At 34.4% G+C, this 19,608-nt stretch overlaps 1 protein-coding gene across 1 annotated transcript in view; it reads right to left on the reverse strand.

Moving 5' to 3' along the window:
* The window catches only part of HCN1 (hyperpolarization activated cyclic nucleotide gated potassium channel 1), a 164,392-nt gene that overhangs the window by 123,593 nt on the left and 21,191 nt on the right, over nt 1-19,608 (reverse strand). Inside the window, exon 2 of the mRNA XM_015819907.1 lies at nt 3,441-3,864. Within this exon, the coding sequence (XP_015675393.1) occupies nt 3,441-3,864 (424 nt within the window). The remainder of the gene's footprint in view (nt 1-3,440; nt 3,865-19,608) is intronic.

Raw genomic sequence — 19,608 nt, forward strand, 5'->3', positions numbered from 1 at the left:
TTAATAAAATGAGAAATCCTGAAAATGCAAATATGACATTGTCACTTATCCCTCCTATAATACTGCTGTTTCCTTTGGGGATATATGATCCCTTAGCAGTAATCAGGACCAGAGGACAAAGAAGACTTTAGGATCAAACAAAACAGAGGGTTACATAGGGGCACTTGAGCAAAATTCCACTATGATAGGATGCCCTCTTATCACCTTTATGCCCACCTTCTAGAATGCTAGAAGTGACAAATAACATTGATTGGATGCTGTTGACATTATTTTCCTGATCATATACTGATATCTTATTTTCATTTTTTGAAGTTCCTCTGTCAAATTTGGAACACCAGCATGCAATTGATAAGGAACTTTAATCAAGTCCTGTCCAACTCTATTATTATTATTATTATTATTATTATTATTATTATTATTATTATTATTATTATTATTATTATTATTATTATTATTATTGCTATTATTGCTATTGCTGATGTTGTTTTTGCCTCCCGGATTATCATTCAACCTTTTAATTTAGATATTGTATTCATATTTAAACTACAGCATAGCATTTGGAAACGCTACTTCAAATGTTTGAAAAAATGAGTTGCCCATTAGGAAGACTAATGGCAGAGCTCATGGAAAGGCTGTGTTGATTTGTTCTTTGGTTGTTAGGATTTTTACTTCAGGTCCTACATATTGCTATTATTGCTATTGTCCTATGGTGTTGTTAACCACCCAGAATTATGGATTTGAGATGGGAAGACATATAAATTGAAATAAATATAGGATCAGATATTGGATAAATATAAACCACGTAATAGAGACCTGGATGAGAAACAGTCAAGAAGGTGATTATCACTTTTTATTATATTTGGTTTTAATTTGAAAACATAACTAACTAGATTTCCAAAATCTAGAGGACTTTTTTTTCCTTAAACAGACAGAGAGGATGGAGGGAAGGAGGAGAGAAAGAACATTCACCTATAGCAATTTGGGATTTACATTCTTAATGTAGCTCTTAGCTATAACATTAAAAATAAATTATCACCAAAAATGCCATTTATTTCATTTATTTCAACAGCTCAGAGGAAATAAAATCCTAATTTTAATCTACTTAGAATCCCTCTGGAACACTAATGCAGTTCTGTATCATTCTGTTTCTATTTTTTCTCTGTATTTCATATTAAACAGGGTTATTTTTAAGAAGCATCCCTTGTTATCTAAAAGTATAAAACAGTAATAATAAACACTGTTCAAAAGGGCAACACATTTGACTGAATCACAGCACTGATCTTTTACATTTTATAATTATTTGGTGTTTCCTTCTGCTTTGTAATTCACTTCCAATTACTTACACTATTTTAAAAATGTGAAGACTTGCTATAATATGAAGCAGCATGGTCAGTGTCCTTTTAATATCTGGAAATGCTGCCAGAATAGAATCGGTGGTTTAGTAAAGCAGGCATTTCTCGAAAGCGTTTGGAAAAATTTAGCAGCTCTTTTGTCTATAGATTAAGAACATTATTATTTATTTATATTTTATCACCTCTTCCTCATATTAAAAAATTAAAAATGACCAGACTTGAATCATTTAATTTGCAAATTTACAATTTGCCATTGCACAATGGCCATCAGCAAGTACTGAGGGCCCAATTGGCAAAAGAAACCTCAAAAACCTATTGGTTGGAAAGAGGCCTTCATCCTGCAGTGGAGAGACAATGGCTAGAATGATGAATTTGCCATAGAAGTTAAGAGGTTATGAAGGTGTTAGATCTAAAAAAAGGAAGCAGAACTGTACTTCTTGGCTTTGCCCAGATTTATCATGACCCTTGTACTTCTCTTCTCCCAACATTTTCTTCTGAAGAGGGAGAAAATCTGATGGGTATGTATGTGTGGGGTGTGTGTGTGTGATTGTGGTGGGTTAAAATGTGATGGAGAATTTGTGTCACTTTAGTAGAACTGTCTTGTGCAAAGATACATTTCTGCTTATGCAAGGTAGCTTTGAAAATTAAATTTAAATAATGTATAGTTAATAACAGGATAAGTATCACAGACAATTTTTCAGGTAGCCCCAGAGAAATGAAACAACCATATTAATTCTCATTCCCAAACCTCCATTTTGGGAAAAAAATATCTACAAGTAGGTACTGAATTATTTAGGCTGCAGTTATGAAGAGGGGGGGAAATCAAGTCTAATTAATAGCGCTTTGGTTATATGAGTGAATTGAGGAGAGCACTTTCAGTCCTTTCTGCTCTTTTGCTAAACTGTTTCTCTTGGCATGTTTTTCAAGATTTATTTATGTTCCATATAGCAAGAAAATAAACTCTCTTACACTTTGTATTCTTTCCAAAATGTACTGTAGAAGTACTCCCAAGCTCTTGTACAACAGCATCAAGGATCAAATGGAACCAGTAAGACAACTGTGCACTACCGTATTTCACACCTTTCCAGATCCTATTTCCTGATGTTAAAATGATACTCATCGTGAACAAAATAAATAAATAATACTCAAGAAGATGAATTTGAAAATAGCTGTATGGCTGTACTTTCTACTGACTTTTGGTTGCTACTGCAATAAAAACAAGATAAAGTACAGTTCATTATGGATTACAAAAAAGTTGAAGCCATTATGTACAACAGTAAGGACATTTAAAATTACTAGCATTATAAACAAGCCAATACGAAAAGTGGGATGATGCTGTCATTACAAATAAGCTCTGTAGTACTATACTGTCATGGTGGTCGTGTATAAATGCACCGCTGATCAATCTAATCAAGTTATTATGTTGATCTGTCCTCTGTACGAGCTGGTTTCAAGATCCATACAGAAAGCCCATCTGCATATCCCACTATTATGAAATCACTTTTGGAAAAAATACGACAGAGGTTCTATTCTTTGGCTGCTTCCAAGTTCTAAAACTCCTTTTTGAGATCAGGCTACATTATTTTTCCATTGACAAGCAAGAGTGTTTCTGGTGTAGAAACTGACTTGTGGGTTTTAATCTTAATTTTAATTAACTATTTAATTAATCTAGCAAATGCTGTTAGGCATTACATTAATTTGAAATAGATCACTTTTAAATTTTACTTATAATGTTTTTTAATTATATTTTTTATTATTTTGTCTGTATTTTATTCTAAGGTTGCTTAAATATGTTTTTTTAATGGGAAGGCATGTTATAAATATAACAAGCATCTCATTGTTAATTTTTCTAAATATCATTTTTTGACAGCATCAGTATTGTTATGCTGAATCTCTAAGAGTTTTCTGTAAAATAGCTCATACACCATAATAAAAAGAACTGAATTGGTAGAATGAAAAAATTAATTAACAAGCTAAGGTGCTGTTCATGCCCAACATGCTAAGAGTTCTCACTTGTGTTAATGTAGCCCCATTATGATCATTTTAAAGTGACAGAAGTCTGGATGAATATCTAGAAGAGAAACTTACCTCTTCCCACTGATGGATATATCTTATTAATCTTGAAAGTCGTAGCAAACGTAGCAGACTCAGGATTTTTGTGAACCTCACAATGCGAAGTGCTCTAGCTGTCTTATAGACTTCTGAATCCATTCCTTTCTCTACAATAAGAAAGATATAATCCACTGGTATGGATGAGATGAAGTCAACCACAAACCAGCTCTTTAAATAATTCATCTTGATTATTTTGGGGTCTAGTATTATTTCAGAGCTATCCTCATTAACCGTGCCAGTTCTAAAGTTCATAATCAAGTCCAGCAGAAACACAGTATCCGATGCTACGTTGAAAATAATCCATGGTGTGGTTGTCTGTTCTGTGAAGAATGTGATACCAACAGGTATTATTACAAGATTTCCAACCATCATGATAAGCATGATTAAGTCCCAGTAAAACCTAAGAGAAACAGAGAATGCAATTGTTAAGCAAAGCAACATGTAAATGGCCATTTATTCTTTTCTGTGCATATATGATTTGTGGACAGCACTTTAAAAATGGAAAGAAACTAGACTGCATTCAAGATTTTTTTCATCAAATATACAAAACAGAAATTGAAACCATCCCTTCACAATTATTCATGTGCCTATGATTGCAAGTCACATCTTCAAAATAACTTTTTTTCCGCAGAGGTTTGATGGTACATTTTGCTGAAAGTCAATTTTCTTTGGTATCTTCAACAGAAACATTTCCTGTTTATGTTATGGAAAATATAAATTTGTTTGGAACTAAACCTTTAAAAGTATTTTTTTCATTGTAGTTACATTGAAAGCATTGATAAGTGCAAGAAAAGATTTTGCTAAAAAAAAAAGAAAAAAAATCAGAATGCCTAAACCTTCAGAAGCAAAATAAAGGCTTCAGATAGTAATCAGGAACATTAGTATTAAGATAGTAAGCTTCCGGTAAAAAGATGGCTGTCAGAACCCAATCTTTCTATGGGCATGGGATTTCTTATTCTTTTCGGGTTCTGCCATTCTCCTGGGAGGGGGAGGGGGATGCTTGGGGTGCTGATGTGTATTTCCTTTGCTTTGTTCCTTGCTCTATCCTCTTTGATGTTTTTCTATCGGGGTGAGAATGGAATGTGCCTCCGGATATCTGCCTTATCTCTGGCTGCAGAAGAAATGACGCAGAGACTTAACAGCCTTGGAATCTGCGCCTTATCACTCCAATACCATGGCACTTTCACACCTGCAGATTGGCCTGTTTGAATCGTCCAGATAGACAGTTGGGGTGGGGTTATTTTGGACTCTTTTGACTATTTGATTTGTGCAGGAAACCCTCAGATCCTGCCTTCTATTCCTGCTGTCAACATCTCCCAATAAAAGTTACTTTTGAAATGATGTTGTTTCAAGAGTTCTGCTTCCTTGGGAGGACTAATTGAGGCAGGTCCTTAGAATGGCCAACTGACAACATGCCCAAGAAAGGATTCCCTAAGGTTTTTTTTCCTGGAATGTAGCTTCTTCAACAGAAGGAACCAGCATTCCTTTAATTTAACTCTTCCGGGTTAGGGAAAGTCCTAGAATTATTCCTCAAGATCGTCCAATACAGCGAAGGTCTGCAAGTAGCTTCAGGAGCATCTGCTTTGAAGCAGCTTGTATACCAAAGAAGCAGCCATTTGAGAATTTATTTTTCAAATGAACAGTAAGTTGTGCCTTTCATTTCTTAATTATTTTAAGGATTATCAATATTTAATTAAGCTAAAAGATGTTCTCTTTAGCTACAGCCTGTTATTCCTTTTTGAAGATCTGCACCATTTGGGGGGTTTCTTCTTGTTAATAAACAAGGAAGAAGGCTGCTAAGGCAAGCAAAAATAAGGAAGTGTGAAATATCTTTTTTTTTAAATGATGGAGAAATATAACGGCAGAAAGTTGTGGTTCTAGTTTATTATTTTTAGTAATTTGTAGCTTAGTCTGCTTTGCTGTGACTAAAACTTTCTGATTTTTATGATACCTGATTGGCCAGCAATTCTTAAGTGACTTACAAAAAAGCTACTCTTTGACTGAAGAGGGAGTTAAGAAGATGGAGGAGATACATTAGAGATATATTTGAAAAATCTTTAAATAAAATCCATCAATTTATAGAACAGCTATGCTCCAAGGGTGTTAAAAAGACTACTCAAACTATTTCAGAAATGCAAATATTTGTAGAAAGTTACCAAACCACTGAGACAATTTCATAGGTAGCTGACAATGCAAAGGAGTCAACTGTAATTTTGGAATATAAACCTGACACCAATTTTTATTCTGATGGTTTAAACAGAAGCCTCCCAACAGAATTGAAAGAAGAGCTTCAAGAAAATTAGCAACTTTAAAAAGGACAAGTAGTGACTTTTTCCTCATGGATATTAACAAGATTAAGAAATCTTTGAGAAAAAGAGAAGCTTATAACTACCTGACAAATATTCCAGAGAAGAAAGTGATTTTATTCGATGAAATCAAGCTGGAAGGAGTGACTTAAACGTAATGAGTCAAATGAAATTAGGATGGATTTTCATCTGTTTCATATTTGAAAGAAAGTCATCATTTCATAATTGAAAGAAAGTCTTAATCTTAAATTAAAGTCTGAAAATGTATTTTTTTCTTTATATATAATGCTTAAATAATTCCTAAAGTTTGTAAAATATTATTGAAAGTGTATTTGAAAATATCTATGTTAAGAGAAAGTTAAAGAAAAAGATGTATTAAAGAAAAATCCAGAGTTTTAAAAAGGATGTATACAAGAAGAAAAAATTATTCTATGATGGTAACTTAGAGGGAGTAATCTAAATTTAATGGGTTAGAGTTAGCTGGAATTTTATTGGTCTGAAAGTAAACTTTAAAGTATGCATGCTAAAAGAAAGTTAAAGATTTATTAGAATGTTTTAATTTTAGAAATGTTTTTAAAGAAAAGCTTATTGTTTTGAAATGGATAAAAAAAGTATTTTTCCCTTTAAGGTTAAAGAATCTGAAAGAATACAGTGAATTTTGTTAATATAAATGGCGATAGTTTATAAAGTTTATTAATTTGGCTGCATTAACAGAGGGATAGAATCAAGATTACATGAAGTGTTAATACCACTTTACAATGCCTTGGTAAGGCCACACTTGGAATACTGCATCCAGTTTTGGTCACCGCGATGTAAAAAAGATGTTGAGACTCTAGAAAGAGTACAGAGAAGAGCAACAAAGATGATTAGGGGACTGGAGGCTAAAACATATAAGGAACAGCTGCTGGAATTGGGTATGTCTAGTTTAACGAAGAGAAGGACGAGGGGGAACATGATAGCAGTGTTCCAATATCTCAGGGGCTGCCACAAAGAAGAGGGAGTCAAGCTATTCTCCAAAGCACCTGAAGGCAAGACAAGAAGCAACCGATGGAAACTAACCAAAGAAAGAAGTAACCTAGAACTAAGGAGAAATTTCTTCACAGTTAGAACAAGTTGAGGCTGGAATGTTGTACTGTGCTAAAAAGAGTCAGAAGACAACACCTTTTTCTTTCTTCCCTTGTATCTCGTATTTTTCTTCCCATTTTTTTTCTTCCCTTAATTTCCTATTGTTATTTTTCTTTGTATTTTATACATTGATAAAACAATAAAAGTTATATAAGAGAGAAGCATTACTGTCAATGCTGCTAACATTGACAACAGATGGAAATGTAGCCATCTTTTCTCTATCACTTTTAGAGTTCATTGATGCTGGGAGGGGGAATGTGGATGAGAGTCCAGCTAGTCATAACAATAATAACTCAGCTGTGGGAACCCAAGGTTATTAGGTCCAGAGTTGATAGAAATTTGGCAGGCAAGAGAGATGGGGAGAAAGCCCACGCTTCAAGTTAATTGGGGAATGTGATTTATGATGGTTAATTGGAGGAGGGAATTGCGCTTTGCTACTTTGTGCCAGGGGAGGGGAATTCAGTTTTTGGCTTCAACTATGTAGTGCCAATACTTTGTTTCTCAAATAAAAGATTCTTTAAGGAAAACAATGCCTCGAAGTTCTTTTGAAGAGGTTCATCTGTTGGAACCATGACATTCACATTTTAAAGGTTTATTGTTTTAAAAAATAACTTCTAGGAAAAAATCAATTTAAAAGAGAAATAGAACAGTGGGAATCTGCTCAGTTTTATTCACAAAAAAGTATATAATATGAGTGTCAACAAATGATTCCCCTGGCTAGTCAGTCAGGGCTTAGAGATTGAGCTGATTTAGATTTGGAATTTCACCAAGTTATAGACCAAACCAAAAAGTTGAAAAAAAAATGTTCCAAAAAGAAGAAAGTGTCAAATCACTTCCACACTATTGCCAAGAAAGTTGTATGGATCATCCATGAATCACTTGTAGGCAAGCTTGGCTCAAAAGAATAGCAATACCACTTACCATTTAGACTTATATACTGCTTCATAGTGCTTAACAGCACTCTCTAAAAGGTTTACAGAGTCAGCATATTACCCCCAACAATCTGGACCCTCATTTTACCGACCTTGGAAGGATGGAAGGCTGAATCAACCTTGAGCCAGTCAGAATCAAACTCCTGGCAGTGGGCAGAGTCAGCTTGCAAGACTGCATTCTAACCACTGTGCCACCATGGCTCAATAAAGAAGCTTTATTCCATGGGAGAATAGCATCCGTCAAAGCAATAGAGTCAGGTTCCATTTTTTTTTATTCTGCTACATAAATATATTCATGTATCTGGCTAAAGTAGCTAAGGTTACAATCCTTTTCTCACTTACCTAATCAGCTTCACTGAACTGCATGAAATATATTATTGAGTACATGTCCTGGAAAAGGAATAAAGTTCTCTTCGCATCTTGTCTGGAGCGGTGCTTGTTTTTTGACCTTATTTTTGTATTGGTGTATAACAGTAGCCTTCTGTTTCAAAAGGATTACTTCTCTGTTGTTGAATTTTACTTTACAGGTAGTTTCTGAATAATTACGATTTGGGTCCTTTACATCTCTTATTGCTGCCCTATTGTGCAGTGTTTGTAAAGGATTTAATTTTCTTCTTCAAGCAAGTAATATTTTCAAATAGTTTTATTAAGATTACAATTCAAACAGTACAAAACTTTTACTTTTAAAAAACTGAAAAATATAAAAAGGAAAATGAGAAGCGCAGGGTGGGAAGCAAAAAAGAAATAAAAGTGAAAATGAAAAAACAAATAAGGAATGACTTTTCCTTCATCACAAGTACAATTTTAATAAATTATCACTTATCTCTACAACAAATACACTATTCTTCCCATAACTAATTTCTTAACAAAATCTTAAGGCCTTATCATTTACTCCTAATCAGCAAAAATATACTACTCAAAAAAATAAAGGGAACGCAAACTCCTTCAGTTCCATGTTAAAATGTTCTCTTTATTTTTGTGAGCAGTATATATTAAGGGCTATCAGAAATCACTACATAACTATTTTAACCATGATCAAATAAGTCAACTCTGCATTCTCTCCCCACACATTTAACAAGTTTTAATCCCTTAAAATAATGATCTTGGGCTTGATTTTTTTTATTCTTTCCTTTTCTCCTCCCAACAAATCTTCTAAAGTTTTTATAGATCTCTTTTGTAAATTCAGTAAGAAGAATTATCCAAATCAGTCTTATAAATTAATACCTGTATTTTCTTTTTAAATATCAAGACTTTTATTAGTTTCATTTGTATATCCATTGTGCTATTTTTTTGCATATCAGGGAGAAAGTAGTAGTGCATGTATATTTGTGTGTTTGCGAAATAAAGGTGGATGCTCTAGAATCTTTATGATAAAGATGTAATATAAACCCTTCTTGCTACTTTAAATGATTTCAAATCTCCAGGAACAGTTGGATTACAGCTAGGCACTAGAAGGACCCCCTGACTAAAGTGATACCAGTACTACTGACTGCAATCTTTGAAAACGCTTACAATATGACAGCCCCGTTGGACTTGTCTTCTGATGAGAAGATTGGGGGGCTGGAGCATCTGTAGTAGGAACAATATATGTGTTATATGCAGAGCTTTTTTGTCATAGAACGCCCAGAACGGAGTTCCAGCACCTTTTTGGGATGGAACCTTGTAGGGTAGGCAAGGCGGATTGTATGACATGTGTGAGTTCTGGCACCTTTTTTTTTTTTTTTTTTTTTTACAAAAAAAGCACTGGTTATATGTGATTCCAGCAGTTGTGAAGCCACTCTATTCTGGTTGAAGCAGATCCAGGAAGCCTCAGGACTTCTTGCCTGCATCTACTGACAGCGTCTCTGACTCTGAAGTCTGCTGATTGGATGGTTTCAACCTGTGCCAAGTCTGTGATTATGTTTACAGCTGTTATCTGATTATGCTGAAAAAGGGGCCCTAATGTTCTGCCTGACCTTTGCCTGTCACTAGGCTGTGGCAGGTATTCAGCTTGCCATCTTGTTGGCTGGTATACAGCAGTGCCAGCACCAAAAGAAGAAAATAGGTGAGGTACCAGAAAATTGAATAAGAGCAACATAGGTCTCCTCTTCATATCCTTCATATTCAAGAAGCAGAAGAAAGAAAACTTGGGAAACACTATAAGATAGATAGACAGACAGACAGATAGATGATGGAATATACACACATGTATACATGCAGCTACTAGAATGCCAATTGTCAAACAAAAAGTCTGTGAACACTTAGAAAGGAATACTACCATTTACCAGGAGTTACACTGGATTTCTCCAGAACAAATTATGTCAAACAAACCTTTTTTTTTTACAACCAGATGACTAATTTAATAGACCAGAGGTGCTGTAGATGTAATGTATTTAAATTTGACCACAGCTGGCACCAGATTTTCTGTTGCTAAGCTAGTCAGTTGTTAATGAGTTGCATCCAACTTTAAGACCTTTTCTGTTGCTGTTGTTAAGTGAATTACTGCAGTTCTTAAGTGCATATGCAGTCTTTAAGCAAATCTAGTTTCCCCCATTGACTTTGCTTGTCAGAAGCCAGCTGGGGAGGTCACAAATAGCAATCACACAATCCCAGGATTGTAACTGCCAAATGCCTGAATTTTCATCAGGTTACTATTGGGATACCGTGATAGTTGTAAGTATTTCAAACAATTGTTAAAGTAATGGTTTAAGTCAATACCTGTAATCTATAGCAGATGGCATTGCAGTTCAATGGATTTACAACTGGTTGAATAATTGCACTCTGCAACTGATTCCTTAGAAACCTGAAGAGATGTGCTTCATTGTATTCAGCATTTCTTAGACTGTTATTGGGTGACTGTCTATTCTGGCAATCACAACTGAAAAAGGCATGATAAAGCTAAAGCAGTATCAGAATGGAAGAGAACCTGGAAACCAAGACTTATGAAAAGTGGTTCAAAGAGCTGGGCATACACAGCTTTCAAAAATAACAGGCAATGATAGCAATCTATAGAGAATCTAATATTTTATCACATGCCTGAGTTTGGGGATCTGTTGTGCACAGAAACTGATATTGTTGTCCCATTTTTTTTTTGCCCCAGATATTTTTGTCCCATTTTTCTATATCCTATGTGTATTTAAGATCATTCTGAATCAACAAATCAAACAAATGACCTCCAAGGTCCCTTCCAACTTTATTATTATTATTATTATTATTATTATTATTATTATTATTATTATTATTATTATTATTATTATTATTATTATTATTATTATTATTATTATTATCGTATCTTACAACCTAAAGTCATATATAAAGCATCAGGGAAAATATAAAAAGTACAAAGCAGGGAGGAAAAACAGATGCTAAACTGGTAAAATATTTGGTGGTATAAGACAACAAACAATGGACAGAAACAATGGAATTTCTGCAATGAAGTAAAATCCATAAAACTTTAAAAGAACACTTCAACCATGTGTTAATAGATATGGTGTTAATAACACCAGCGTATCTACTAAAATGTTTTGGAGTTTACCAGTTATCCTGCCTTATCATTTTATTATCATTCTTTGCACAGCCAGATGTTCAGACTGGATATGGCATTTTTGCCACCTAGCAATTCCTTTCTGAGGACCTAGGACAGTCAGATGTAGATGTTAAAGGGATCATCAGAGGATGTAAGATGTTCCATGTAAAGCTGCCATTTGCAATTGACTAATAGTGATTTTGCCAATGCTGCTAATATTCAAGTGCTCTAGTTTTTTTAGGATTGAACCCAAGGTTCCTATTACTGTTGGTACTGTTTTTGCTTTCTTTTGCCTCATTCTATTTTATTTTCAGGTCTTGTTAAAATTCTATTCTATTTTGCTTTATCGTGGTTGTTGTTGTTGCTTTAGTTTTTTAAATTTTAAATGAACAGAAAGTTTCCTTCTGCAAAAGTAAAGCATTAGCCTCAAGCATAATCTGTAATCTGTTTAGATTTCACATTGATCCTAAAGACTTTTTAGAACTTAAATATGACAGGGATTTATAGTTGATGAAGTGCCTACTGCTCCAACAAAGGTTTGAAGTGACTGAAAATATCTCTATTACAATGCTTTTAACCCACAAGCACAAATGATGAAAAACATCTATTGAAAATAATTTAAAGATATTGATAAAAATCTAATCTTTTAAAAATCATGAAATGAAAATTAGCAGTAATAGTTGTGGTAGAACAGCAACCTAAGCTAATTTTGAGAAAAGTATCCAGGCTTGTTCCCACGATATTAGAATACTACTTTTAGCAATATCTAACACAATTCTTTGCCACAATTTAAGTTATCTGAGCACATCACTATCTTTCCAAATAATGGGAAGTAACTGTTCTACTTTATTCTGCACTATTCAGAGTCCACTTCAAAGACTGGGCAAGGACTATTGGATTCAGAGAAACTGGAACACATTCAGAGAAGAGCAACAATCAAGGGACTGGATGTGACCTTTAGCTCTAAAAGGAGAGGGCTCTTTGAGGATATGATAGTACTCTTTAAATTTTTGAAGATGGCCAAGTTCTCTTTCTCCTTATACCAGAGAGCAGAACATAATGTTTCTATTATAGAGAGATTCTGATGAAGTATTTTGTATAAAATTTTAAGGATGGTTATGGACCATAACTGATAAATGTTCAGGTGCCTAAAGCAGTCTGTATTCTCATAAGCAACACCAGTTTTAAGTGCTGGAAAAAGAGTTCCTACTTAAAAAACATTCAAGGACTTTTCAACATCAAGTAATTAATGCTGTCAAGTTCCCTGCAGAGTGAAATGTTACACAACTCCAAGCAGCATTATATTAATTCAGAACAATTCATATTAGTGAAGGATATGAATGTTTGTGTATATTTAAAACACCAGTAGTAGCAAAATTTTCAGATCAGTTTCCTACAATAACCTTTTCCATCCTAATGCTTTCCAGACTGATAGATGCTGGATGGGTTCCAAGCCCCATACTTCCAGTAAGGCTATTGCTTACTAAGTATTTCAGAACCTGGCATCCCACACATCTGAAAGTGATCAGGTTGGAGAAGTCCATCCTATAGTTTCCTTTCTTGCCCAGATCACAACTTTAAATTTCAAATTTGAAATATATTAATAAATTAATTTTTCCTTATCACACAAAGGGGAATCACACAATAATAATAAGGAATACCTGTACAATAATGGTAAGATGCCCTATTGTCTGTGATACAGGTATTTTTTTTAACAACTAATTTACCTTATGTCAGTAATGTCTTTCCATTGTTATCATCAACATTTCTTAGGATTTCAAATGAGGTGGACATCCCATGAGATTTTTGCCATTTAAAAACTATTTTATTCTATTGTTTTATTTTTGGTATCTGCATCATCAAAAATAACAGTAGTTTCCACACCCCACTCCCAAACATAGATTCATTTCTCTGGAAGTATATGAGTTATTTTTTACAAATACTGAATTTATGGTGAGGGGAATAATGAGGTGCCTGGCTCCAAAAATGAGCAACAAAGTAATTATCTCATTCTTAGTTATATCTCTGGTATAAGACTATCCTACATTCTATAGGGCTTTAAAGATGCCTAGTTGTAAAACAACTGGGGACTTATCAAAGCTTATGGTGAAGTTGCGCCGGTGCACTCTTTAGGAAATAGTTCCTAATCTGCATTCAGAGATTCCTTGGAACTGAAATAGTTATAACGAGGTGCCAGGAGATTAGGTCAAGCCCTGTCACAGGAAAGTAAAGATTCATGAGGTGGCTAATTAAAATGAATGGGTGTGGAGGACATTTGCATTAAACTGCAAGATGAGCAGAAATCTTATGAACAAGAACTCAAAACACATAGGACACCAAAAGAGTATATTGCTATTTTCACAATTTCCACATATGTATGTTATATTTCATGGCAAATTCTCCTGAGGCAGTTCATAATATATTTAAAACATTAAAATAAATCACCTGTCTATCATTAAATCCCCAATCCATCTGAAATATTAAGATGTGCAGAATATTGTTGTATGGTAGATTAAAACAACATAAAGTATTACAAAAAGTAAATCAGTAACAAGACAGTTTTGATGTTTCTTGCTGTGAATCTGTAACAAAACATTCATGGACTATAACTGCATTACAAATATTTACTGCTTTCTTTTTTCCAGATTGAAAGTTTGTGATAAACAATGGCAGTTCTCTGGGAATCTGTTGAGTCAGAATTTCAATATCATTCCCTACTGATCAAATTCATATTTGAGTGCATATGGCCTGAAACAATAATTTGAAAAGGTACAGTTTTCACTCTAGAATTCTGTATTTCCCTTGGTTGTGATTGGTTGTCTGCCTAAGGAGTTACAAGATTTTTTGTTCTATAGACTGATACTGACTTGCATTGAAATGATAACATGGAAAAGTAAATATTTGGCATATTTTGCCATGTAGTCAAACAAAAATCTTTTTTTTTCTTTTGTACAAGTGAATCATTGTGGACATTTGTAAAATGTCCACAATATTTACTTCAAATTGGTTTAGAGAAAAAGTTACTCCTTCTGAATCAAGTCTATGGTCAGAAATTATTCAGAGAACTAGCAACATTTTTTTTACTTCTTCTATATCTCTAACAGAAACTATAATAGATTCCAAAGTATCTACAGATAGTCCTTGAGTTACAACCACTTATTCAGCAACTATTCAAAGTTACAATGGTCCTGAACCAGGGAGATTTACAAGTGGTCTAAGAAATTGTGTCCGTTGCAGCATTCCCTTAGTCATATGATTGAAATCTGGGTGTTCAAGCTTGCAGTTATGATGTTGAAGCAAGCCACAATTTTTGACATTCCCTTCCCACTGGCAAAATCCATTGGCAGGAAAACAGAAATCCCTCCCAATCCCACTGCTTTTTCACCTGCCTACCCTAATTTATTAGTACCTATCCACTGCACCTTCTCTGTACCTACCCACACTCCAAAACACCCACCTGTAGAAATCACCTGCACCTTAATGTGTACCCATCCATACTCTAGAATGCATGCCCACAGCACCTTCCAGCCTTCTTATGTTCCTTAGAAATTAATTTCAGATTGCACCCTTCCCGCATTCAGGAACTCACCATTGAATTGTATCTTAACAGACACTTGGTGCTTGGAAAATTCTTTTATTTATTTATTTATTTATTTTTCTCCATTTTTGGTTACTTGATTACTTGCTTGGAAGGGGAGCATAACACAGTGCTTTGTTCAGTTCTAACAATACCAAAGGTAGCGATGATCAAAAATTTCTCAATAAATGCAAATATTTTTCTATGGAAGGTGATACTAGAATCTGATTTGCTAAATTATTAAGCAGCATTCATATGCAAAAGACTACCTGATCCATTTTTACATCTTCGTAACGTGATATTTTTGCTAGTTGGTAAAGAAGAACTGAAGAAAAGAGAATACAAATAGATCCAGATTAGCTGCAGATTTCAAATGCCCTTGTAGATTAATCTTATCCATGCTTACTTGGCAGTTTGAGTTGACTTGTCTAAATGTAATAGGATTTAACTTTTTATATAAGCATCTGGCCACTCAGTAATATTTTATAAACTAAACACTTTCAAAATATTGGTATGGTTAGAACAAGCTTCCATTTATGCCTTTTGGGAATGGTGAGATATTTGTGTCTTTCATACGATGAAAAGCTCTAAAAACTGAGACACTCAGTCACTGAATTACTGTTGTCATACTGCTCTAAGCTCTCCAGTCTTCTGAAACAAAACACAGAAGTTCTATGAACATTAAGTTCTATAAGACACCCCAAAGAATTCTCACTGGATCAACAACTCTTGTGAGAGCTTTCAACCATCTCTTCAGCTTCATCCTGGATTCTTGTGAGCCTGCTGGTTTTCTTTTTTCACCTGAGATAAACCTGGTAAGAAGCTTAGGACACTCAGAGAAACTTTGCGAGCTGAAAGTGGATGGAAAGACAAAGGGAAAGACCTAGCTATGCATAATGAACAACCAGAGGAACATGGTTGAGGAAGAACTGCCATAGTCCTTAATCAGTTCCTTGACTCCATTTCCTAACCAAGTATATTGTCCTTAATGAGTTCCTTAGGCCCAATTCATAGCCAGTTGAGTTTCTTATTCAACTGGGGCTTCACTTGGAGACCAAATAACTTTTTCAGTTAGCTTCTAAATGCAGGACTTGAGGTTCCTACTTTTGAACGCAGTAGTTTTGAATGCATAACCAGACATCCTATCCATTCCCTGTCTTGGCACCAACTCTTTGCATCTCACTAGTTGTATGTCTCCAGTGTTTGTTATCATTCAGTGTTCACAAGATGTCCACAGAGGAGAAGCTAGCTGCCTTACTCCTAAGTCCCTCAAGATTCACTTCTTGAGTCTTCCATCTTCTCTTGAATACACAAACAAAATCCAATTTCCTGCCTGCCTCCAAGCTCTAACAAACATTTCCCCAGCCATTAAACAATTGAAGTCTTCTAAAGGGCAGCTAAGGAAGCTAAAAGCAAAGACAATAGAAAACTGACAGGAGATAGGAGTTTCTAATTTGTTTAGTAGCATAGGAGTGATTCCCATAAGTCCTTCCTTCCCTCTTCACTTTCCAATTATTTGCATGCATGAAGTTAAGATGGTATCCCGTGCACACCTACTAAGCATAAGTCCTACACAGCTGTGTGTGGGAATTAAAGAAATTTAGGATTGCACTGCTTAGCTGCAATACACATGACCACAAAGTGAATAGTACATCTACATGACAAGTTTACAAAAGCAGGAAGGGGATAAGAAGATAGGTGCTTAAGTGGATTCAACCAGGCACTCAAAGTAGGAAAAAAAAATCCATGCCATCAATTTTCCATTGCTAAGTGGAGGATTTATTCTAAGTGACCCCCCCCCCCAAAATGGTGGTTCTCGTGCATAATTTTCAGTCACACAATAATAAACTGTCACACCTAGCCTAGATATGTATCTCTCTCTATATGCATGTTATTTTTAGTTTATTATTTATTATTAACCTTATTATGTTTCATTTTATTGTTAACTTTCCATCACTTAGAATTTTCCTCTTGAAAAGAGTTTCAGGATTTTTTAAAACAGGTTCTGTAGCCTGAAAAAAAATGAAATTCCCGGATTTGCTGAACAAATCTGAATTTTATCCTGAAATCCTAAAGCAAGCTTATTTTGTTGTTGCTGCTGTTTATTAGTGCTACACCGGTCTATTATCATGTGGATACTGGAAAATAAGGGGTGGGGATTTGGCATATAGACATTGCTACCATCTTGACTTTTTTTTTAATCTCCTCTGCAGACAGACATCCCTGCTTTGAAGCAATGTTATGAAGTCAACACAATCACTGTTCCACCCAGTATAGCAGCCAACTTGACTTACCTGCTTGCTTGTAGTAAGATAGATAAGCAAATCCAGGCAATTTGATCCTGCCTTTACAAATCACTGAAGCTGAAATAATATATATGTTGTTGTATAGCTTTTGTATGTGCCAAATACATACAGTAGAATCAATTCTTAGAAGAAAAGCTTTTCTCAGATGAATTTATGAATTTATTCTTTCCCAAAATATTTTAAAAGTATGTTATAATTGAAAACATATTGTAATATATGAACCACAATGTTATTTTTGTGTTTTTTGTACTTTGTTTGTGTATGTGTACATATGCGTATGTGTCTTACAAGTCAATGAAATCAGGAGTGGGTCTATTTATGGTTGAATGTGTTCAGGAAACCCAGCTATTGTCTTAGGAGATAGTATGAACTGGGCCTTCACATTTAGGTTTATGATCATTCTACACAGCACAAGAGCACACAATTGTTATTTTCCTAAGACATATTTAGGTTTTAGTGCAATGCATAAACTCATCCTCCCTGTAGACAAAACAGCCTTTAAAATGAACATAAAAACAAACAAAAAACAGGACATGTGGGTCTAGTTGATAGACTTTCATAAATATATACAACAAATGCAGATAGAATGGTTTATTGGGGGAGTGTCACAGTGAGGTGAATAATGGCATCCATAAGGGGAAAGGGGGGGGGGAATCACCATCATGAGAAAAGCCCTGTTCCTTTTGTACACTCATTTGTCATTCTGATGCAAACAGGAAGATCCTTCAGTTGCCTCTGAAGGTGTTATACCAGCCAGCAAGTCAATCAAACTACTACAGATTTGAAACCTATTAGAAGAGGTGAACTCTCCAGGTGAACTCTCTGCCTTGGCTATGAACTGGAACTATTAAAAAGCATGAGCTAATAGAAAACCTGGAGCCCAGTTTTATAAAGATCTGCTAGCTGCAGGACTTAAGTAGGTGACAGGAGGTTAGAGAAGATTTGTGCTGTCTAAAGCTCCAAATAATTCTGTACCAAGGAGACGTTCTGCCTGAATGTTAAGTGCAAAAACTTTTAAGGACTTATCTATAGCTTTGTTGCTGATTACAAAGTATATAAAAAAGGAAAACCTTGTTTTTAAAATCAGCCAAGGTCAAGTCAAATCATGGTTAAGTATTATTTGATAGCTAGATATTTCAAGCTAATTACAACAAGGACAGAACTAAACTGTCCTATTTATCTCAAATTCTTTAGACAAATCATTCATCAATGTTGGATTTATCTATGTTCAGGTTTTTTTGTAGGATACAGCAGTCCTTTCCATCAGAAGCAGCATGCAAGGTTTTTTTCCCAATAACGTTACTGAGTGCCATATTGATTTAAAAATATTGGTTCAAATGCAAAGTTGGACAGGTGGCTCCTGTGACATATGAAAGCCATAACTTACAGAAAGGTAATAAATTTTGTTGTGTAGCATGCCTTCCTTGAAATCTCTTGGAGTAAACATTCTCTCTGATTCTTGAGTACAGACTAGACCCAGTTGTGCAATTATTTATTTAGCAGTTCCGTGGCTGTTTCTTTACTTCAGTACATAGAACACAACCCTAAGGTGACAGTGAAAAGTGTTTCCAGTTGGGCAAGTTGCTCATGATAAGTTGCTCTTAAAACAAGCACTTCAGAAATTTAGGTCATTTTAGTCTCACCACTTTTCTTTCTATTTATGTTTGTCAAAAAATAACTATATGCCTAAAAATCTCCTTTTGGTCTCAGACCTAAAGCTCACTGCATATTTAAACCATTAATATTTTAATTGGTTAAATAAAGTGAAAAGTTAATTGAAAGAAAAAGCATTTCATTTTTTCTTTCTAAATTACCATGCTTATGGCCCAGGAAAAAAATAATAATGAGAGCTCATAATCTAATAGGGAACATTTTATAGATAACAATAAAAAATCTTTATTAACACTGAATTTAACAGAAGACTTAATGGGAAATTGTGCAGATGGGAATACACTGAATGCATTTATAGTATTTACTTTGACTTAAAGCTTAAGTATTCCCAAACTGTAGTTTTTAAATTGATTTACATTTTACAGCATATTAAGAAGTGTTTATTTTCATAAATCTTGATGAGTTCAAAGGGTTTATTCTCAAGTAAGTGAGTATCAAATTATATCTTTAATTATTTATATAAATTGCTTAGGTAAACTCTTGGGCATTAGCTTCATGTTGGATTTTTTTTAAATTAAAATAATCAGGCTTGGGAGAAATAGTTATAATAGCTGACCTGGGATATTTTTTTCAAGAAATACTACTTGTAAGTCAAGATGCTACTTTTTAATTTTTATTTATTTTTATTTATTAATTACATTTATATCCCGCCCTTCTCCTTGCGGACTCAGGGCGGCTGACAATTGGATAAAATACTAACATATTATACACCTAATTAAAAT

This window comes from Protobothrops mucrosquamatus, unplaced genomic scaffold (genome assembly GCF_001527695.2).
Source record: "Protobothrops mucrosquamatus isolate PMUCROS unplaced genomic scaffold, P.Mucros_1.0 scaffold1017, whole genome shotgun sequence".
NCBI classification, from domain to species: domain Eukaryota; kingdom Metazoa; phylum Chordata; class Lepidosauria; order Squamata; family Viperidae; genus Protobothrops; species Protobothrops mucrosquamatus.